This window comes from Apis florea, unplaced genomic scaffold (assembly GCF_048593485.1).
Source record: "Apis florea isolate Af1SG1 unplaced genomic scaffold, ASM4859348v1 contig_2411_pilon, whole genome shotgun sequence".
Classification (NCBI taxonomy): domain Eukaryota; kingdom Metazoa; phylum Arthropoda; class Insecta; order Hymenoptera; family Apidae; genus Apis; species Apis florea.
In genome coordinates, this window is record NW_028256580.1 from 994,348 (window position 1) to 1,010,200 (window position 15,853).

Here is a 15,853-nt window from a genome sequence, read left to right on the forward strand (position 1 = left end):
TCATTATCAATACTGAACGAGATTTTGATTTAATCGATTCCGAGTTCTCGATTATCGAATATGTACTGTTTAAAATATCGATACTGATTGATGAGGAAGTGCTGATAATACACCGCTAGCATACCGCTAAATCGTTGAGGTTGATTTTTCTGTTTTGGCGAATGAAACATTATTTTGCGTAATTAACGCGTCATTGCGATTCTGATCTCCTTGATAGAATGAATGTCAGTGAAACCTAAAGACTGTTATTGGCACATATGCCATAATGTCATCGAAATATTTACCCGAGTGTTTCAGGATACAATTTTCTATCTTATACGAAAGACAGTGACCCACCCTAAACAAAATTTAATTTCGTCACGCAAAATCAACAAATGATGGAAAATCATACGCAAGATAATGCAGTCAATATGAATGGAAGTGGTATGTTTCACACAATAACATTTTGACAATTATTTTTATTTTTCTCCAATTTATATTGACAACATTTAATTGTTGATTAATTTTGAAAATTTTGAAAAATTTACAATTTCTATCTTTTTAAATAATTTTAATTTTTTTCATTGTTATTGCAATTACAATTTTGTTCTTTATATAAAAGTTTTATCAACAAAATGTTTATTGCAATTTAGAAGATCTACAAGAAAAAATAAATAGATTGGAATCAGAAAATGTTAAAATGCGAGAAGAATTCAATGTTCAGAGAGCTAAAATGAAGGAATTATTTCTTCAAAAAGAAGGTAAAACTACTTTATATTAATAAATATAATAACAGAAATAAATTATATAAGTATGATATTTATAGAAGAATTAAAAAGAAGATTACAAGATAATACAGGTTTACAAAAGGAAAATGCCAAATTAAAAAATGAATTAGATGAAGCAAAGAGTCAACTAGTTGTTGCAGATTTAAAAATTCAGAATGATATACTTATTGAAAAAAGAAAGGCACAAGAAGAAATAGCATCTTTGCAAAGGGTTATACATGAAACAATGGAAGAATCTTCTTGTTCTCGCAAGCAATTGGATACAGAACTTACTAAATTAAAAATGACTCTTTCCAAGTTACAAGAGGAAAATGCATTGTTAAAATCACAATTACCTCGAGATCCACCTTTAGATGGTCCACAAATATCACTTTCTACAGTAACAAAAACAATAGCTCGAAAAGTAGTTTCTCAATTAGGTGCAGATGCTTTATCTTTAGGTCCTGATAATCTTGAGGAAAGCATGAGGAAGGTAAAAAGATATGTACGTAAGCATAAAAAATATATGGTTTTTGAACTCTTCTGCAATGGCTTTATAGAATAGCACTGCATTTCAGAAAAAGTTCATAAATCATTTAATATATTATTATAAAATATTAAAATTCTTGTTTAACATTTTCATTTTCTCTTTTTCTTCTTTTTTTTTATTTTATATATAATGTAAATGTTAAAAAATATTGCTTTATAGGCACAGGAAGATGCTGAAGTTTTACGTTCATTGGTAGTGCCACTTGAGGAAGAAATTAAAGCTTTAAAAGAAAAATTAAGAGCAACAGATGATGAATTACAGAAATGTAAAGAAACACAGTTGCAAAAAAAACAAGAATCTGGTTCTTCTGAATCGACATGTGATATGTGTGCAAATTATGAAGCACAGTTAGTTAAGATGCAAGCAACTGCTAAAGATTTAGAAAAGCAGCAGTTAGATTCTGAGCGGATGTTGCAAATGCAGAAAGAAGATTTAGCAAAAGAAGTGGAATTTCGGAAAGAAATGGAAGAAAAATGGAATGAAAAAAAAGAGGAGCTTAAAATTAAAGTAGCAGAGCTTACTGTCGCTTCTCAAACTTTGCAACAGACTTTAACTGAACTAAAAAGATCTTTTGAACAAGTTCAAAGAAATATGAAAGATGAACTTGTGGAATTAACATATGGTCGAGAAGAAGTACAAAGACATCTTATCGCGTAAGAAAATTTAAAATAATATTCTCACTCTTATTTCATTGTTCTTTCCAATTTTCGACATAGATAAAATAATATTTTTTATCGTGACATTTCTGACAAAATTTTATTGAAAATCTAGTTGAATCTTTGCAGACTACAAAAGGAAAATGAAAATCTTGTTGGTAAACATAGCAAGCATTCCCAGCAACTGCAGAGTGAGAGTATCAATATGCCGAATAATGTTGAGGAACTGCATGTTAGTCTCTTGAAAATGCGAGAAGATTTGATTACTGCTAAGGTTGCTCAAGAAGTTGCGCAGGAAAAAGAAGAAACATTGCGATATGAAGTGACCTTGCTCCATGAACAAATGGAACAGGAAAGTAGAGTTAAGGAACAAGAAATATTGGTATTAAAAAATGAAATTAGTGGATTAAGGTAATATTATTCATTTTATATATGTATCTTAGATTTTTATAATTGTAATTTTTTAGTAATAATATTTTATAGAACGCAATTAGATAAATATGTACGAGATTATCGATCTCTAGCTGAAAGGGAAGAAAAACTGGAACGACTAGAAAAAGAATTAGATATTGTTTTAAAAGAAAATAAACAAGCTGAATTAAAAGTGACTGAATTACGGCAAAGAGTTACCAGTCTTCAACAAGAACTAGATACTAGCGAAGCGGTTCAAAAAGATTTTGTTAGATTATCGCAATCGTTACAGGTATAATAAATACTATAATATCAATTAATAGAATATATAATATCAATTAATAAAACAAAATTTATTTATTCATTAATTGTAGGTACAATTAGAAAGAATTAGACAAGCTGGTAGTGAAGTACGATGGCAGCATGAAGAAGATATAGAAGAATGTCCTACTTGTCATACAACTTTTACAGTTACAAAGAAAAAAGTAATATTAATAAATAATGTTAATAAATTTGTTAATATAAATGATTTATATCTATATATAATTTTTTCATGTTAATGAAAAAATTTTTTATATAGGTACATTGCCGTCATTGTGGCCATATATTTTGTCAATCTTGCCTTTCACATATTGTGAAAAGTGGACCGAAACAAAGACCATCCAGAGTCTGTGATGTTTGCCATACATTATTGGTACAAGATACAGCACCATATTTTAGCCAAGAACCACCACATACACCTGATTAAATATTCTAAAAAAAAATCAGTCCAACAAAATGTGCAATATCAATTTGGTAATATAATAAAAACCAATTAATTGTATAATATCATGGATTATAATGTTTAACAATTAATTAAAAATTTAATGATTTTTAGAAAAAAATAGAGATGCTATTAGTATGAGAGGAGAATAGATATGATTCCTATTACCTGACAATTGAAGTGATAAAGTAAATATTGTGTAAATAAATTATGTACCACTTAATGTTTCTGTAATTTAAAAGATTAAAGCTTTTAAATGTATATATGAGTTATATATATATATATATATATATATATATATATATATATATATATATATATATATATATATACACATATATATACACATACACACATATATAAATTTGTAAATTTACCTATTATCTTGTTATTGATATAATTAAAATAAGTCTCGTATAGAATTCATTTTTTGAATGTTTCAAATAATTAATTTTATTTCTTTATGTTAAAAGAAAAAATATAGTATATATAACTAAAGATAGTAAATATATAATATTTCTATATTTATTTTAAAAGCACAAGTCTGTACATATTCCTGTCATATTATTTTTTAATTTATTATTCTGAAATCCAAAAATTTATCTAGATTTCTTATTTATTATAATATTTGTATAGGAACAAAATATTTAATAAAAAATAACAGTACATCACATATCACATTTGATTTCACAAGATTTGTGAATAAAAAATACAATTAAAATTTATAAAAATAATTAGAATTTTTTTAATATTTTATAGATCAACTGAAATATATATAAATCTTACAATGATAAACATGTTTTAAATGCTGCTGATATTTGATCACGGTGCAAAAAATATTCAGCTCTAAACATTCTTGATTTTCCGCTAAAACTAGTTGTAAAAATAATTAATACATACAAAATGATGAGGTACAAAGAAGAAACATGAAGTTCATGTGACTATGTTTGAAAAACCTTAATGATACTGTCAAAAATATATGATTTACGATATCCTAGATCATATAATGTAACTCGTGATTTTATTTATACTTTGGCCCGAGTTACTCCAACAAAATTGGAATCAACTATATGTCAATCGCCGAGACAATGATGATTAAAATATTAATATACATTTATATTACATAGAAAAAAATTTTTCAATTATTTCTTCGATTGGTTGTGGCCGTCTCTTAGGATCAATTGTTGGTTCTTTTGATTCCAAGTGTTTATCTCTTAACATTTTCCAATTATTTAATATTGTTGCATATTCTATAATTTTATCATATTCATTCAATTTTGTATAAACATTTAAAAGTCCATGATAATCATATTCTAGACCACTGTAACTTTTACCGAATAATTTCAAACCTAGTACGAAAATTTAATTAAAACAATGACATATAAATTTAAAAAAATATTATATACATACTAATTCCAATACTCCTGTAATAAAGCCTTTCAGCATCTCTATATCGATTCATATGATAATTATATAACGAAGCTAAGTGTCCTATACTCAAACCAACTTCATGATCATCTGGTCCTAATAATTCCTCTTTAATATGTATAGCTTTTAAATGCATTGCTTCAGCTTCCTAAAATTATTGATAAAATATAATAATCATGTCCTAAATTTTTAATCAATATATTTACATGAAATATATGTACCTTACATTTCCTCATGCTCTGATATACACGTCCCAAATTTCCATAATGTTTTGCTGTTTGTACATTTCTTTCACCAAATGCTTCTTTTGCTGATTGCAAAGCAGATAAATGAAGGCATTCAGCTTTAAATAGTAGATTTTGTTTCGATAATGGCGATGATGTACTATCTAATGCTATTTCTTCGAGAATTAATGCATTTATTCTTTTTGCACTTGCTAACAACAAATGATCCCCATGTAAAAGATTTAGCATTATATCTATTGCTTTTTCAATATGAACACTGTTTATTTAAAGTGAAATAAAATTATAGGATTTTAATAAATTTTTAAGAATAATAAATTATAGAATAATTTACCTTGCTTCTGGAAATTCACCAGATCTATATTCATATACATAAAGAGCATAAGCTAAATCCTCATGTGCTAATGCAACATGTAAATTCATTTTACCAAATATTTCCATTCTAATTGCTAATGCATTCTACAACAAATAAGAAATATAATAAGATTAATAACACATAATTATAATACACAAGTAATAATAAAAAATAAATTAATAATATAATAATTGCGAAAATTATAATAAAATAATAATAATCTTATTAATTTATATTACGAACGTACGAACCTTATAGAGATTTACACTGTTAATTATATTATCAAAGTTTAACCAATAAAATCCATAATCTATAAGGACATTACTGTACACTGGATGATCAATGCCAAATACTTCTTTAGCAAGATATACAGCTTGTCTGATTAATAGACCAGCTCTCTGAAATTCGCGTTTTAATACACAAGATTTTGCTGCCTGCCTTAAAACATCAACAGTAATGCGCGCAGACAACGTAGGTTTCAGCTGTTTTAATGCTTCTATACTCCATCTAAACAATTGTGAAATTAGTGAAATTGAAAAAATGACAAATTTTGTAAAAGTAAGATATAGTGCATACCTATAAGCTTCGTCATATTCGCTTTTCATATAAAAAAGTATACTAAATTCAGTATATATAGCAGCATAATTATAATCATTATACCCTGCCTTTTTCAATCTTTCTATTAATTCTACAGCAAGTTGATGAGTTTTTGCTGCTTGTAAAAATTCACAATATGCAGCTTGTACATGTAAAAGTCTAAATTTTTAAATGCTTATTATAAAATATAAATCTATCTTGAAAAACAAACTAGATATAAATAAGATATATCTTACTTTCTGCAACATTCTAATGTTCTACACCAATTCTGAGGTATAGAATTATTTGCAAAACATAATTGTTTGCATGCTAGTAACACCTGTTCACTTTTTGCGTACCAACCAGCATCACTGAAAAATCCACCAATTCTTAAACCTAAATTTATTAAATTTTCTTCAGCAGCTAGATTTTCACTAACATCAAGATAGCATAATGTGTAAGTAATGCTTAATTCTTCTTCTACTCGTACTCCATGGTCTATGAGGCTCTGAAAAATCAAAAAAAAAATGTACACAAAAAAAATTTTATATATTTCTTATTTGCATTTTTAACAAATATAAATAATTACTTGAAAACTTTGTAACAAATGTACACGGCGGCTAGTAACTGTTAACATCTTAGAAAAAATCTCTAGATTGCTGAAGTCAATTCCCAATAAACATAATCTTTTTTCTTTGTACAACTGTAAAAATGAAATATTTAATGGATTATTTTATTATTATTGCATTAGTATTATTGTATTGATTTATAATGTAAATTATATAATGATTACATTTTAGAAAATTTATTATAATTACATATATAATTATAATATTTAATTAAAAAGTATTAATTATCAAATTATAAATATTTAATTATATAAATTATAAAAATGTTGCAGTTTCTTTAAGATATTGATAAAATTTAAAAAATAAATTAATTTTGACGTATTTATCAAAAGTATATAATTTCGCATAACTCGTATACGAGATCATGTTCATTACGAAATAAATATAGAAATTTGTTATTGTGAAAACTTATGCATGAGCAAAGTATTTTTGAGCAAAGTATTTAGCAAATCGTGTCACTATTTTATGAATCATTATATTGCATTGTAAATATATGCAAAATAAAAAAATAAAATATAATAAATATAGGTTAAACATATGATATATATCATTTTGTAACTCCGTTTTGTTGAATCATTTAAATTTATTTATTATTATTTCATATAAATTAAATCTAATTCTATATAATCTTATCGATATACATAATGTCAAAATACATTTTTGGCAAATACGTATAACTGTCATAATACAGTGTTATGATACTTTGAATGTTTTGATTGAACATGCGATATTATTTTATAAATATGAGAAATAAAAAATTAAATTCATAAAAATAAATCGTTCATTTTGCAATAATCTTGATAATGAAAAAAATTTTTGTTAAGTTAGAAAAAAAATATATAAAAATATACATTTATTACTGTGTAAAAAAGCGTTCTAATCAACAACATAATTTGACATTTACCTGATAGTAAACATCGAACAATACATCATTCGGTAAATCGGGAAGATACTTTCTTAAATTTAGAAACTTGTTTGCTATTGCTAATACACTCAATTGGTAAAGAGTTTTTGGGGAAAACACCGGTGGATTACGTGTTTCGGCCATTTTCCTAGAGGCCTTCGATAATCACGAACGCGCACACAGCCGTAATAATTGCTGTCACGTCTTTGTGCGCATATGCTGCCGCGATGCTCCGCCATCCAACCACCAGCGACAACCCCCACTTAGAACGATGGTAAAATAATATATATGTCTAGCGCACCAGATATAAGCAAAATATTTTTTTCTTTTATACTTGTTATTATAATAATTATACGAACAATAATTATACAAATGAGCTCGTTTGACAGAAATTATATTTTTGCAATAATTGTTATTGAATTATAAAATATTGAATTTAAAAACTAATGTATTTTTCAAAATATACTAGCTCATATTAATTATAAGATCGTATATCAAATCAATATTATAAATCGATTTTTTATAATACTAAATATACATAGGATAATACCTGTTAATAGAAAAGGAACACGATGAATTTCAAAATTGAATTTTGAAAAACTGATTAAAGACATGGATTAAACATCTATATCGAAAAAGCGACAGTAGATATACATAGTTCAGAAAAAAGAGAGTCGATATTGTTGTGATCGTGAAAGAGGCTGATTAATGGCGCCAGCATTGGGCCATGTCTTCTTTGGCCCAGAATTCCTTTTCCGAAAATACGACCAGCGGAAAAAACGTCTAAGGTGATTTAATGTTATCGACATTTTTTACACAATATAAAGTGACTAAAAACAATAATCTGTGTGCATAAGTGAAAGGAAATTGGTACGCATACTGCTACCAATTGTGAAAGTTTGAATGTCAAATCGTATGTTTTTGATCGCATTATAAATCGGATGTCCCGCATTGAACGATTGTGTCAATGTGGTGAACAAATTAATCTGAGTATCAATTGAATTTTTTACTTTATTTTCTATAACTTTGTATATTTAGATCGTATTTACATACTGGGAAATATGTAATTATAACCTTGCATTATCAAATACTTATATGTCTATCTCATTATCGATAATTAGACTTTTATTGTATTGATAACAATTACCTGTCGATAAAGTTGCTTTGTGCACGTGTTATCACGTATTTAAACATATTATTTCCAATATATGTCACTTATATATATTTATATAATTTATACATGTAATTTATTTTAAAAGTACATATATTTGTTATTCATTAAAGCATTATACTTTCAAAATATATATTTTAAAGACATATTATATTTCAAAAGAAAAAATATTAAAATTTTTGACATAGATAAAATGTGAAACAATCTAATAATTCTAATGAAAAATTCTAATTATTCGGTATTATTGAAAAAATCTTTGTGAATTTTATAATATTATACGTTTTTATTTTAGGGGTACGTTCGATGGTGCACAAAGTGCACAGGATGGAGGAGGAATGCTCTCAAGAGAATAAAAAAGTTGAGACAACGATGCAGACTACGGTCGCAGTAGCGAATACCTCATCAGATGACGTTTGTAACGCACGGGCACGTGTATCTTGCCAAGAAGAGTTTACATGCTCTTTGTATATCTCGCGTGCTGTCGGGCCGCAAGGTCAAGTGCAAGGAATACAAAGTGGCAAGTTGCTGCTTATTTAACGAATTTTCCGTTTTTATATATGATTTCATATATATATATATATATATGTACATATACATTCGCAAAATGCAATGATTTTTTTAATTGTTTCATATTTTTTTTTTTTGAAGCAATAATTTTCTTGAATTACGCAATCGGTATTTGGTTGTCATTGTATTGATAGGAAAATTTCTTGTTTTTTGTATTTAAAAAATGCTTTTGTTTTCTCAATAACATAAATTGTTTTAAAACAATAGTTTCCCTACTTTTCCTTGATATTTTGAACTTGTTAGACTTGACGAATAAGTTATGCCAGGTGGCGAGCTGCTTCGTTCTAATCTAGAAGAGGTAATCCGCGCATCCGACCCCTTAGCAGCCTGGCACGTGTCTGAAACACCTTGTGGTTTGATTGCGGCATTTACTTGCGAAGCTGATGCAGAAAAATTGTTGCAACGTGGCGATTTGGCACGTGTTTTTGAAGGACCTGTACAAGTATTTATTATCCTATCCATTTCAATTCCTTATTTGTAACTTATATATATGTCGTAAAATATGTACCGATTTAAATTCAAAACGTATAAAATAAACGTATTAAATACCATTTAATTTTATCGATAATTTACCTTGAAATTTGATTTGTTATTCAATTTTGTTATTATGTTCCTTGCAATATAAAAAGCTCTCGAAAAGTCAAAAATAAATCATATATAACATCATTACCCATATAATTGTTGCTTCACAACCGTAATCGCCCGTTTTCCTTTCGCTTTCTTTTATGCACAAGTTTTGCACTTGAGATAACAAAATTTGCACAACATGAATCATTAAATCTTTAAATCTTAATCTGGTCATGAAAATTTTATTTATTTGTAATTATGTTCTATTTTTATATATTTTTATAATTAAATGAAATTTAATTTATTTAAATTAAATTTTTTTCTTATTTCCTTCAAATTAGGTGGCTCGATTTTCAGCGAAAGATTCTCGTTATAGACAAGCGGTTCTTCTTCGCGATGTACCTTGGGCTATTCCTTTACAGGATATCAATTCTGCATTAATGAAACAGGGAATTGCAACAGGAAGCGTTGAACGTTGGCGACAATATATACGCGTTGAGGTAATAATTCAACGTCGACAAAACAATGATAAGGAATGATAATGTCAAAGAAAAAAAATTTTTTGCTGAAAAAAAATCTTAATCGCTAATATCGTATGACAATTTGACTAATTTATTATACCGTTCAATTATAATGATCTACGAAATAATTTTTGAATGATTTCGATATAATTTTCTTATATTCATATTTAATTTTACGATCCCAATAATTTTTTATATTATAAATATTTTTAACAGAAAGTTAAATTATTATTAATATATATATATATATATCACTTAAAATATTCTTCTTAGGTATTAGATGCTGGACATTATGAACTCTTATTGCGTCAAGGATTGGACTTTTTCGGTGCTGCTCGATTCAGTGCTATCCCAGAGCGTTGGTGGCGCGGAGGAACCGGAAGTACCGGTGGACCGTTGCAGGCAGGGCCAGGAATAGTCAGCAACTTTCTCGAAGCGTCTAACTTTCAAACAGGGGACGGTGTTCTTCAATGTTATCGTTGCCAGGGATTCTGGCATATGGCTGCCAACTGTAGACACTTGCCACGTTGCGTTCGATGTGGAGAACCACATAGTGTTGAATTTTGTCCCAGACCTCGAAACAACCCTATTTGCTGTCATTGTTCCGGTCCTCATCATGCTGGTAAACGTTTCTTTATATCTTAAATTAACCTTCACCTTTGATGATGATCGAATTTTATCAAAAATATTTGAAATTATTTAATTATGCAAAACGTCGGATCATAGAGCAATATAAATAATTATTCTTACGAACAAAGCATAAAATTATTTGAAAATATTTTAAAGTTGCATAATATTGAAAAAATAGAAAAGTATATAGATTAAGTTTGTCAGAGATATTCAAGATATTTGTTTTTTTTTTTTTTTTTTTTTCTTATTAAATCGTCTTTTATTTTAATTTTGACAATTTATACGTAAATTTATATTATTAAATTGATAAGTTCATTAATGTAATTATTTTGATTTTAAGTTTATTTATATATTGCCATGTTCTAGGCTACCGACAATGTCCGGTTCGACAACAACTTTCGAACGCTACGCCTATTAGTATCACACTAAGCACTACTCGGATTGGAAACCAATATCCCATGAATGCAGCCTCCAAGACGAACGCGTCCGCTCACGAGCAACAGCCCTTGAAGTCAAGCCAATCTTAACGAAATATCATTGCATGTCGACGTATCGACTGTCCATATATTGACTTCAAGATCTTGTAAATTGCTCGCGTTTATCATTGCTTATTGGTATCTACTACGATCAGTTATACGGTCAGTTATAAATTTTAAAAAAGAAAGAAATTAATGGAGAAACGATGAACAAAACTATTTCTTTATTTTTTATATGTAATTTAAACGAGTTTTTATAAATTTTAATCGTTATATTATTATACTCGTTAAATAACTGAAATTAAAGATAATACATGTATATAAAAATAACATTTTAATTATTTTCAATATTCGAGTGCAAATCATGTAAATTTTTGAGATTACCAGAAACATAATGTAAAAAATTAACCATATATGTACACACTAACCAGACGATTTTCTACTTTTCGTCCTACTTTCTTCGTCCTAGTCTTTCTGAATCTGGGTTCCCCCTCCTCCAAGTAAATTCGTGCATATTGTTGGACGATACTTTGTAACTCGCAACTGATAAAAGAATGAAAATGGAGGGGCCTGAGGTATACCTACGAATCGATAGATCATGGTAGAGGGACGCCAGTTAATTCCCGCCAGATACTCGTTCCATTGGCGCAGTTTAAAGTTGTTTCTTCCAGGGATCTTCAGAAATTTGTCGAGTATTGTACGAACTCTGAATCGATCGAGACAATTGGCATTGACGTTCAACTTAATATTATCGTGTACATTACAAAAGTTCCGTTTGCAACTAATTATTGGCAGCTAAATATTAAATCTTAATAGGTGAAAAATTCTAATAATAACGCATAAAGTGTTGTTACTTTTTATCGAAAGTGTAATCAATATGTGAATCGAAGCAGAAGAATGAAGAGAAAAGAAAAAACTCAGGTATTACTTTTCACATATATTGTATAAAATAATATAGTCAAATAAGTGTATAATATGTTATATTCTATATTAATATAAATACGAGTGATTATATATGTTTAATTTTTTAATATTAGAGTTTTGTTGAAAATTGAATTAAATTGTATCGGAAGATATGCACGAAAGTAAGTTGAATTTTCGCTTTCATGTAAATTCTTACATGAAAGCGAAAATTTAAAACGCTATATTTTGTTTGAATGTTATGTAACCTATATATAAAATATTCCATTATATTTATTCCTTTTTCTTGTACTTTTTCTTCCTCAATAAACATGATTTAACAATAAAATATTTCCATGAAATGATAAAAAATAATTAATAATTTTTCATTTGTTTCTTAATACTCAGTTGCGAAAAGTTTTATATTATATCCTTATTTTATAAAAATTTAACGATTTTCACATCAGCCACGATTGAATAGAAAAAAATTCTTAAAAGCGAAACCGTTTAAATAACCGTTTTAACAAGATTAAATTAAAATTAGAGAAATTTATTTCTTATTCAGAGTTCAAAACGATTCCAAGAATTGAATTCCATTCGTAACAAAGGCACTGATCAAATCGGCAATGCAACGCATGTTTCACTTGCATTAATTTAATTTCTGTTTCTTTAATGTATGAATGATCTAACGATTTTCAGCATGATAAGCCCGAGAATGTGATTAATATGATCATATAAACAGGATAATATACATAGTGCAGTACGATTTAAAAAATGATCATGAGCTCCACAGGATGGATATTATTCTTGATCGTGGCGATCATCTCTAACAGTATTCAGCAACCGATCTTCTTCAAAAATACTTTCAAAGGATTGAATGGTATTTCAAGGGCCGATACATTCGATAGAAATGAGATCAGAGCTGTTTATTACTATGATCAGACTGTGGCAGTAGTTGATCTTGGCATTAATAATGAATTGCATAATTGCAACTTGATCGAAGTATAGTAAGTGCTTTATTAGGATTAGATTGAAATCAATATTTAGGCACAAATAAAAAAAATGCAATCGGTATTTATAGCGAGCAAGATGAAGCCAATGAAGTTTTGAGGAATCTGTCATCCATAGTAATTCCTCAACTGGTATCTTTCTCACAAATGACGAAACTTATACAACAATGCGAATTATTGGACAAGATGCAGCACGAAAGATTGTCTACAACGACATCAAACAGTGTAAATAAAGATAATTATGGAATGAGTAATGTCTTGTCTCTTCTCTCAGGTATCTTACCAGGTTCGTAATTATTGCAGACTTTCTTGTTATATTTATAATTCATCTATATTTTGAGATAAATTTTGATGATTTCATAGGTACAAAATGGTGTGGTGCCGGGGACATAGCCGATAATTACCATGATTTGGGCCAAGAAGCTCAAATTGATAGGTCAATATATGTTAAAATAAATTTAAAATTAAAGAAAATAGAAAATTATGTTTAATTAAAGTACGGTTTTCAATATATTTAACTTTTTCAGATGTTGTCGCAGTCATGATCTTTGTCCTGTAAAAATTCGAGCTCAACGAACACGATATAATCTTACAAATTATTCCGTATATACCAAGTATGAAAATAAAAATACTTATTTTATTCTTAGAGAAATTGTTTGTGATTAATGGTAATGGAAATAAACTTTTTACCTTTCTAGGTCACACTGTGTATGTGATGAAGCGCTGTATCGTTGTTTGAAAGCCACGACACATCCGACAGCACATATTATGGGTCGCATATACTTTAATATAATAAAAATACCTTGTATTGAGGATGTACCAGAGACACATACTTCCATAGGATTAGGACGACAATTTATTCCTGTTAAGATGAATTATTGAAACAAACGCAAGATTGCTAAATATTATTAATAATTCAATATTTTTGTACAATACAAAGTATAAAATCGTGAAGAAAGACTTATTATTTATAATTATTATTAATATTATATATATATGTAAATATTATAGTTATATATCTTACACGTAATCATTTAATTAATAGAGTTTGTATTTATTGATACTGTTGAATTGTATATAAAACTGTTTGCTTCAAAAATGATTCAGAAATAACTTCTTGTATCATCTTTTTTATATCAATAGAATTGTGATTATAAAGATTACCTAAAAATTATTTTTGCAAAATATTTAATTTTTCATTTAAATTTGTTATACCAAACAATTAATTTTATAACAATATTTTTATTATTATTACCTATTAACCATAATGTTTCTTTTCTAATATGTACATACTGACATAAAAGTAATTTATTTAATAATGTTTTTAAATTTGATAGTGAATATTTTGAATTTTCCAATAGAAACTTTGCCAATCGTCCAGATGTTTCTTGTACAATATTAGCTAATATTCTTATACATGCTGTGATCTATAATAAAAAAAGAATTTTAGTATTATATTTAGTATTTAGTATTATACATTTAATATAAATATATATTATTATTAAGACAAATACATACCTCTACTATTGATGTGATATTATTTATGCTATTTTCATATAAATAATCAACTATCAAAGGAATTGCAGAATATAAATATATGTGACACGATATTTCTGAAGATAATAATGCAAGCAACCAAATAAAATATGAATCTTCAAATAAAAAGTTTCTCTTTATAGTAGCATTGATAAGTTCAATAATTTCTTCTTTTCTAAAAATATTCGTACAATTAGTGGAATATTTTAAAATATATTTTAAAAGTTAAATGAAAAAATGAGAAAGTAATCATTACAAGATGTATTGAAAACCAATATGTATATAATGCATAGCAGTATAGGCTACTGAAGGCACAATTACATTATCACAATTGTACATCAAGGATATAATATATTTCAAACAATCTTGGGCATGAAGAATTTCAAATGCCTTATTACTTCCTGAAATTAAATTTCCTATTGTCCATATACATATTTCCTAATGAAAAAAAAATGTATTATTTTAATCTTATTCATAACTATAATATAATCTTTAACTTTTTAACTTACCAATAAAGAATAATTTAAAGTATCTAATTTTGTAATAAGATATGGTCCAATACTTTTGGTTAATGAAGTACATGCTTTAGCATTTCCAAGTGCTATATTACAAGAACAACTAATAGCACATAATTGTAAAACAGGGTCATTACCAGAGAAATCACGTACCAATGCAAATAAGATGTTATCCACTTTTAAAAACGAATTAACATTTTCTTCACTCTAATGAAAGATAAAAAAAATATTATAACATTAGTATATTTATTATTTATAATGTATTTGAATTATTACCTGAATAAGAGCATTTTGAAGCTCTTTATATTCTTCAATAGATAATGCTTTTTTTTTAAGAGCTTTTGCTTTTTCAATTACAAACTCTGTTGTAAAAGATGAATTCGTTATAATATTTCCTAAAGCCACACGACTTTTATTTATTGTTTTCATACGATTTTCCTTTCTTTCTGTATGAATCAATTCTCTCAATCCTTCCCTAATAACCTCTACAGCATTTTCTTTTATTGATTCTTCTATTTCCATCTTATTTTTATTATTAAGATAATTGTAGAAAATTATACAAAATTAAATAATATAAATTACTTTGTAGAAAAAAAATATCATTAATAATATAGTTTTTGATATTTATAAAGCATCGGCCTTTACACAAATACAAGCAATCAGGAGATATCAATCAGCTGATTAAAATTGAAATAGATAG

At 27.2% G+C, this 15,853-nt stretch overlaps 5 protein-coding genes across 12 annotated transcripts; 3 read left to right on the forward strand and 2 right to left on the reverse strand.

The window, feature by feature from the left end:
* Positions 1–71: 71 nt before the first annotated feature.
* Rbpn-5 (Rab GTPase-binding effector protein rabaptin-5) lies at positions 72–3,158 on the forward strand. Of its 4 annotated transcripts, none has more exons than XM_012483908.3 (8): positions 72–423; positions 633–740; positions 806–1,251; positions 1,456–1,949; positions 2,082–2,363; positions 2,436–2,655; positions 2,738–2,848; positions 2,944–3,158. In XM_012483908.3, exons 1-8 carry the CDS (start codon positions 375–377, stop codon positions 3,109–3,111), a joined length of 1,878 nt encoding a protein of 625 aa, XP_012339362.1. In that variant the 5' UTR covers positions 72–374; the 3' UTR covers positions 3,112–3,158. The 4 variants fall into 4 exon arrangements, with proteins under 4 accessions (XP_012339362.1, XP_012339363.1, XP_086761599.1 ...); XM_012483909.3 differs by having other exon boundaries at positions 83–423; positions 806–1,239; XM_086905473.1 differs by having other exon boundaries at positions 83–423; positions 636–740; positions 806–1,239.
* Positions 3,159–3,628: 470 nt separating this feature from the next.
* Positions 3,629–7,525, reverse strand: Pat1 (Protein interacting with APP tail-1). The gene is made up of 9 exons (XM_012483910.3): positions 7,261–7,525; positions 6,317–6,430; positions 5,985–6,235; positions 5,728–5,907; positions 5,403–5,658; positions 5,131–5,255; positions 4,776–5,055; positions 4,537–4,702; positions 3,629–4,475 (listed from the first exon to the last, which is right to left on the reverse strand). The coding sequence occupies exons 1-9, from the start codon at positions 7,402–7,404 to the stop codon at positions 4,246–4,248; spliced, it is 1,746 nt and encodes a 581-aa protein (XP_012339364.3). The 5' UTR covers positions 7,405–7,525; the 3' UTR covers positions 3,629–4,245.
* Positions 7,526–7,563: 38 nt separating this feature from the next.
* On the forward strand, positions 7,564–11,519 carry LOC100870692 (uncharacterized). Its single transcript, XM_003691868.4, has 6 exons — positions 7,564–8,048; positions 8,724–8,948; positions 9,265–9,440; positions 9,907–10,065; positions 10,360–10,708; positions 11,083–11,519. The coding sequence occupies exons 2-6, from the start codon at positions 8,735–8,737 to the stop codon at positions 11,241–11,243; spliced, it is 1,059 nt and encodes a 352-aa protein (XP_003691916.2). The 5' UTR covers positions 7,564–8,048; positions 8,724–8,734; the 3' UTR covers positions 11,244–11,519.
* A 155-nt stretch (positions 11,520–11,674) lies between these two features.
* Positions 11,675–14,276, forward strand: LOC100870458 (uncharacterized). 4 transcript variants are annotated; one of them, XM_031915196.2, is made up of 6 exons: positions 11,675–12,113; positions 12,792–13,099; positions 13,174–13,388; positions 13,466–13,538; positions 13,630–13,716; positions 13,801–14,276. In XM_031915196.2, exons 2-6 carry the CDS (start codon positions 12,867–12,869, stop codon positions 13,982–13,984), a joined length of 792 nt encoding a protein of 263 aa, XP_031771056.2. In that variant the 5' UTR covers positions 11,675–12,113; positions 12,792–12,866; the 3' UTR covers positions 13,985–14,276. The 4 variants fall into 4 exon arrangements, with proteins under 4 accessions (XP_031771056.2, XP_086761601.1, XP_086761600.1 ...); XM_086905475.1 differs by having other exon boundaries at positions 11,799–12,113; positions 12,658–13,099; XM_086905474.1 differs by lacking the exon at positions 11,675–12,113 and adding an exon at positions 12,116–12,277.
* On the reverse strand, positions 13,086–15,851 carry LOC105734890 (uncharacterized). 2 transcript variants are annotated; one of them, XR_015291369.1, is made up of 8 exons: positions 15,430–15,851; positions 15,148–15,360; positions 14,895–15,076; positions 14,621–14,813; positions 14,358–14,529; positions 14,127–14,266; positions 13,386–13,964; positions 13,086–13,307 (listed from the first exon to the last, which is right to left on the reverse strand). XR_015291369.1 is itself a non-coding variant. In XM_012483912.3 (6 exons), exons 1-6 carry the CDS (start codon positions 15,673–15,675, stop codon positions 14,157–14,159), a joined length of 1,116 nt encoding a protein of 371 aa, XP_012339366.2. In that variant the 5' UTR covers positions 15,676–15,847; the 3' UTR covers positions 13,998–14,156. The 2 variants fall into 2 exon arrangements, 1 of the variants encoding a protein (XP_012339366.2); XM_012483912.3 differs by lacking the exons at positions 13,086–13,307; positions 13,386–13,964 and having other exon boundaries at positions 13,998–14,266; positions 15,430–15,847.
* Between the last annotated feature and the right edge of the window lie 2 nt (positions 15,852–15,853).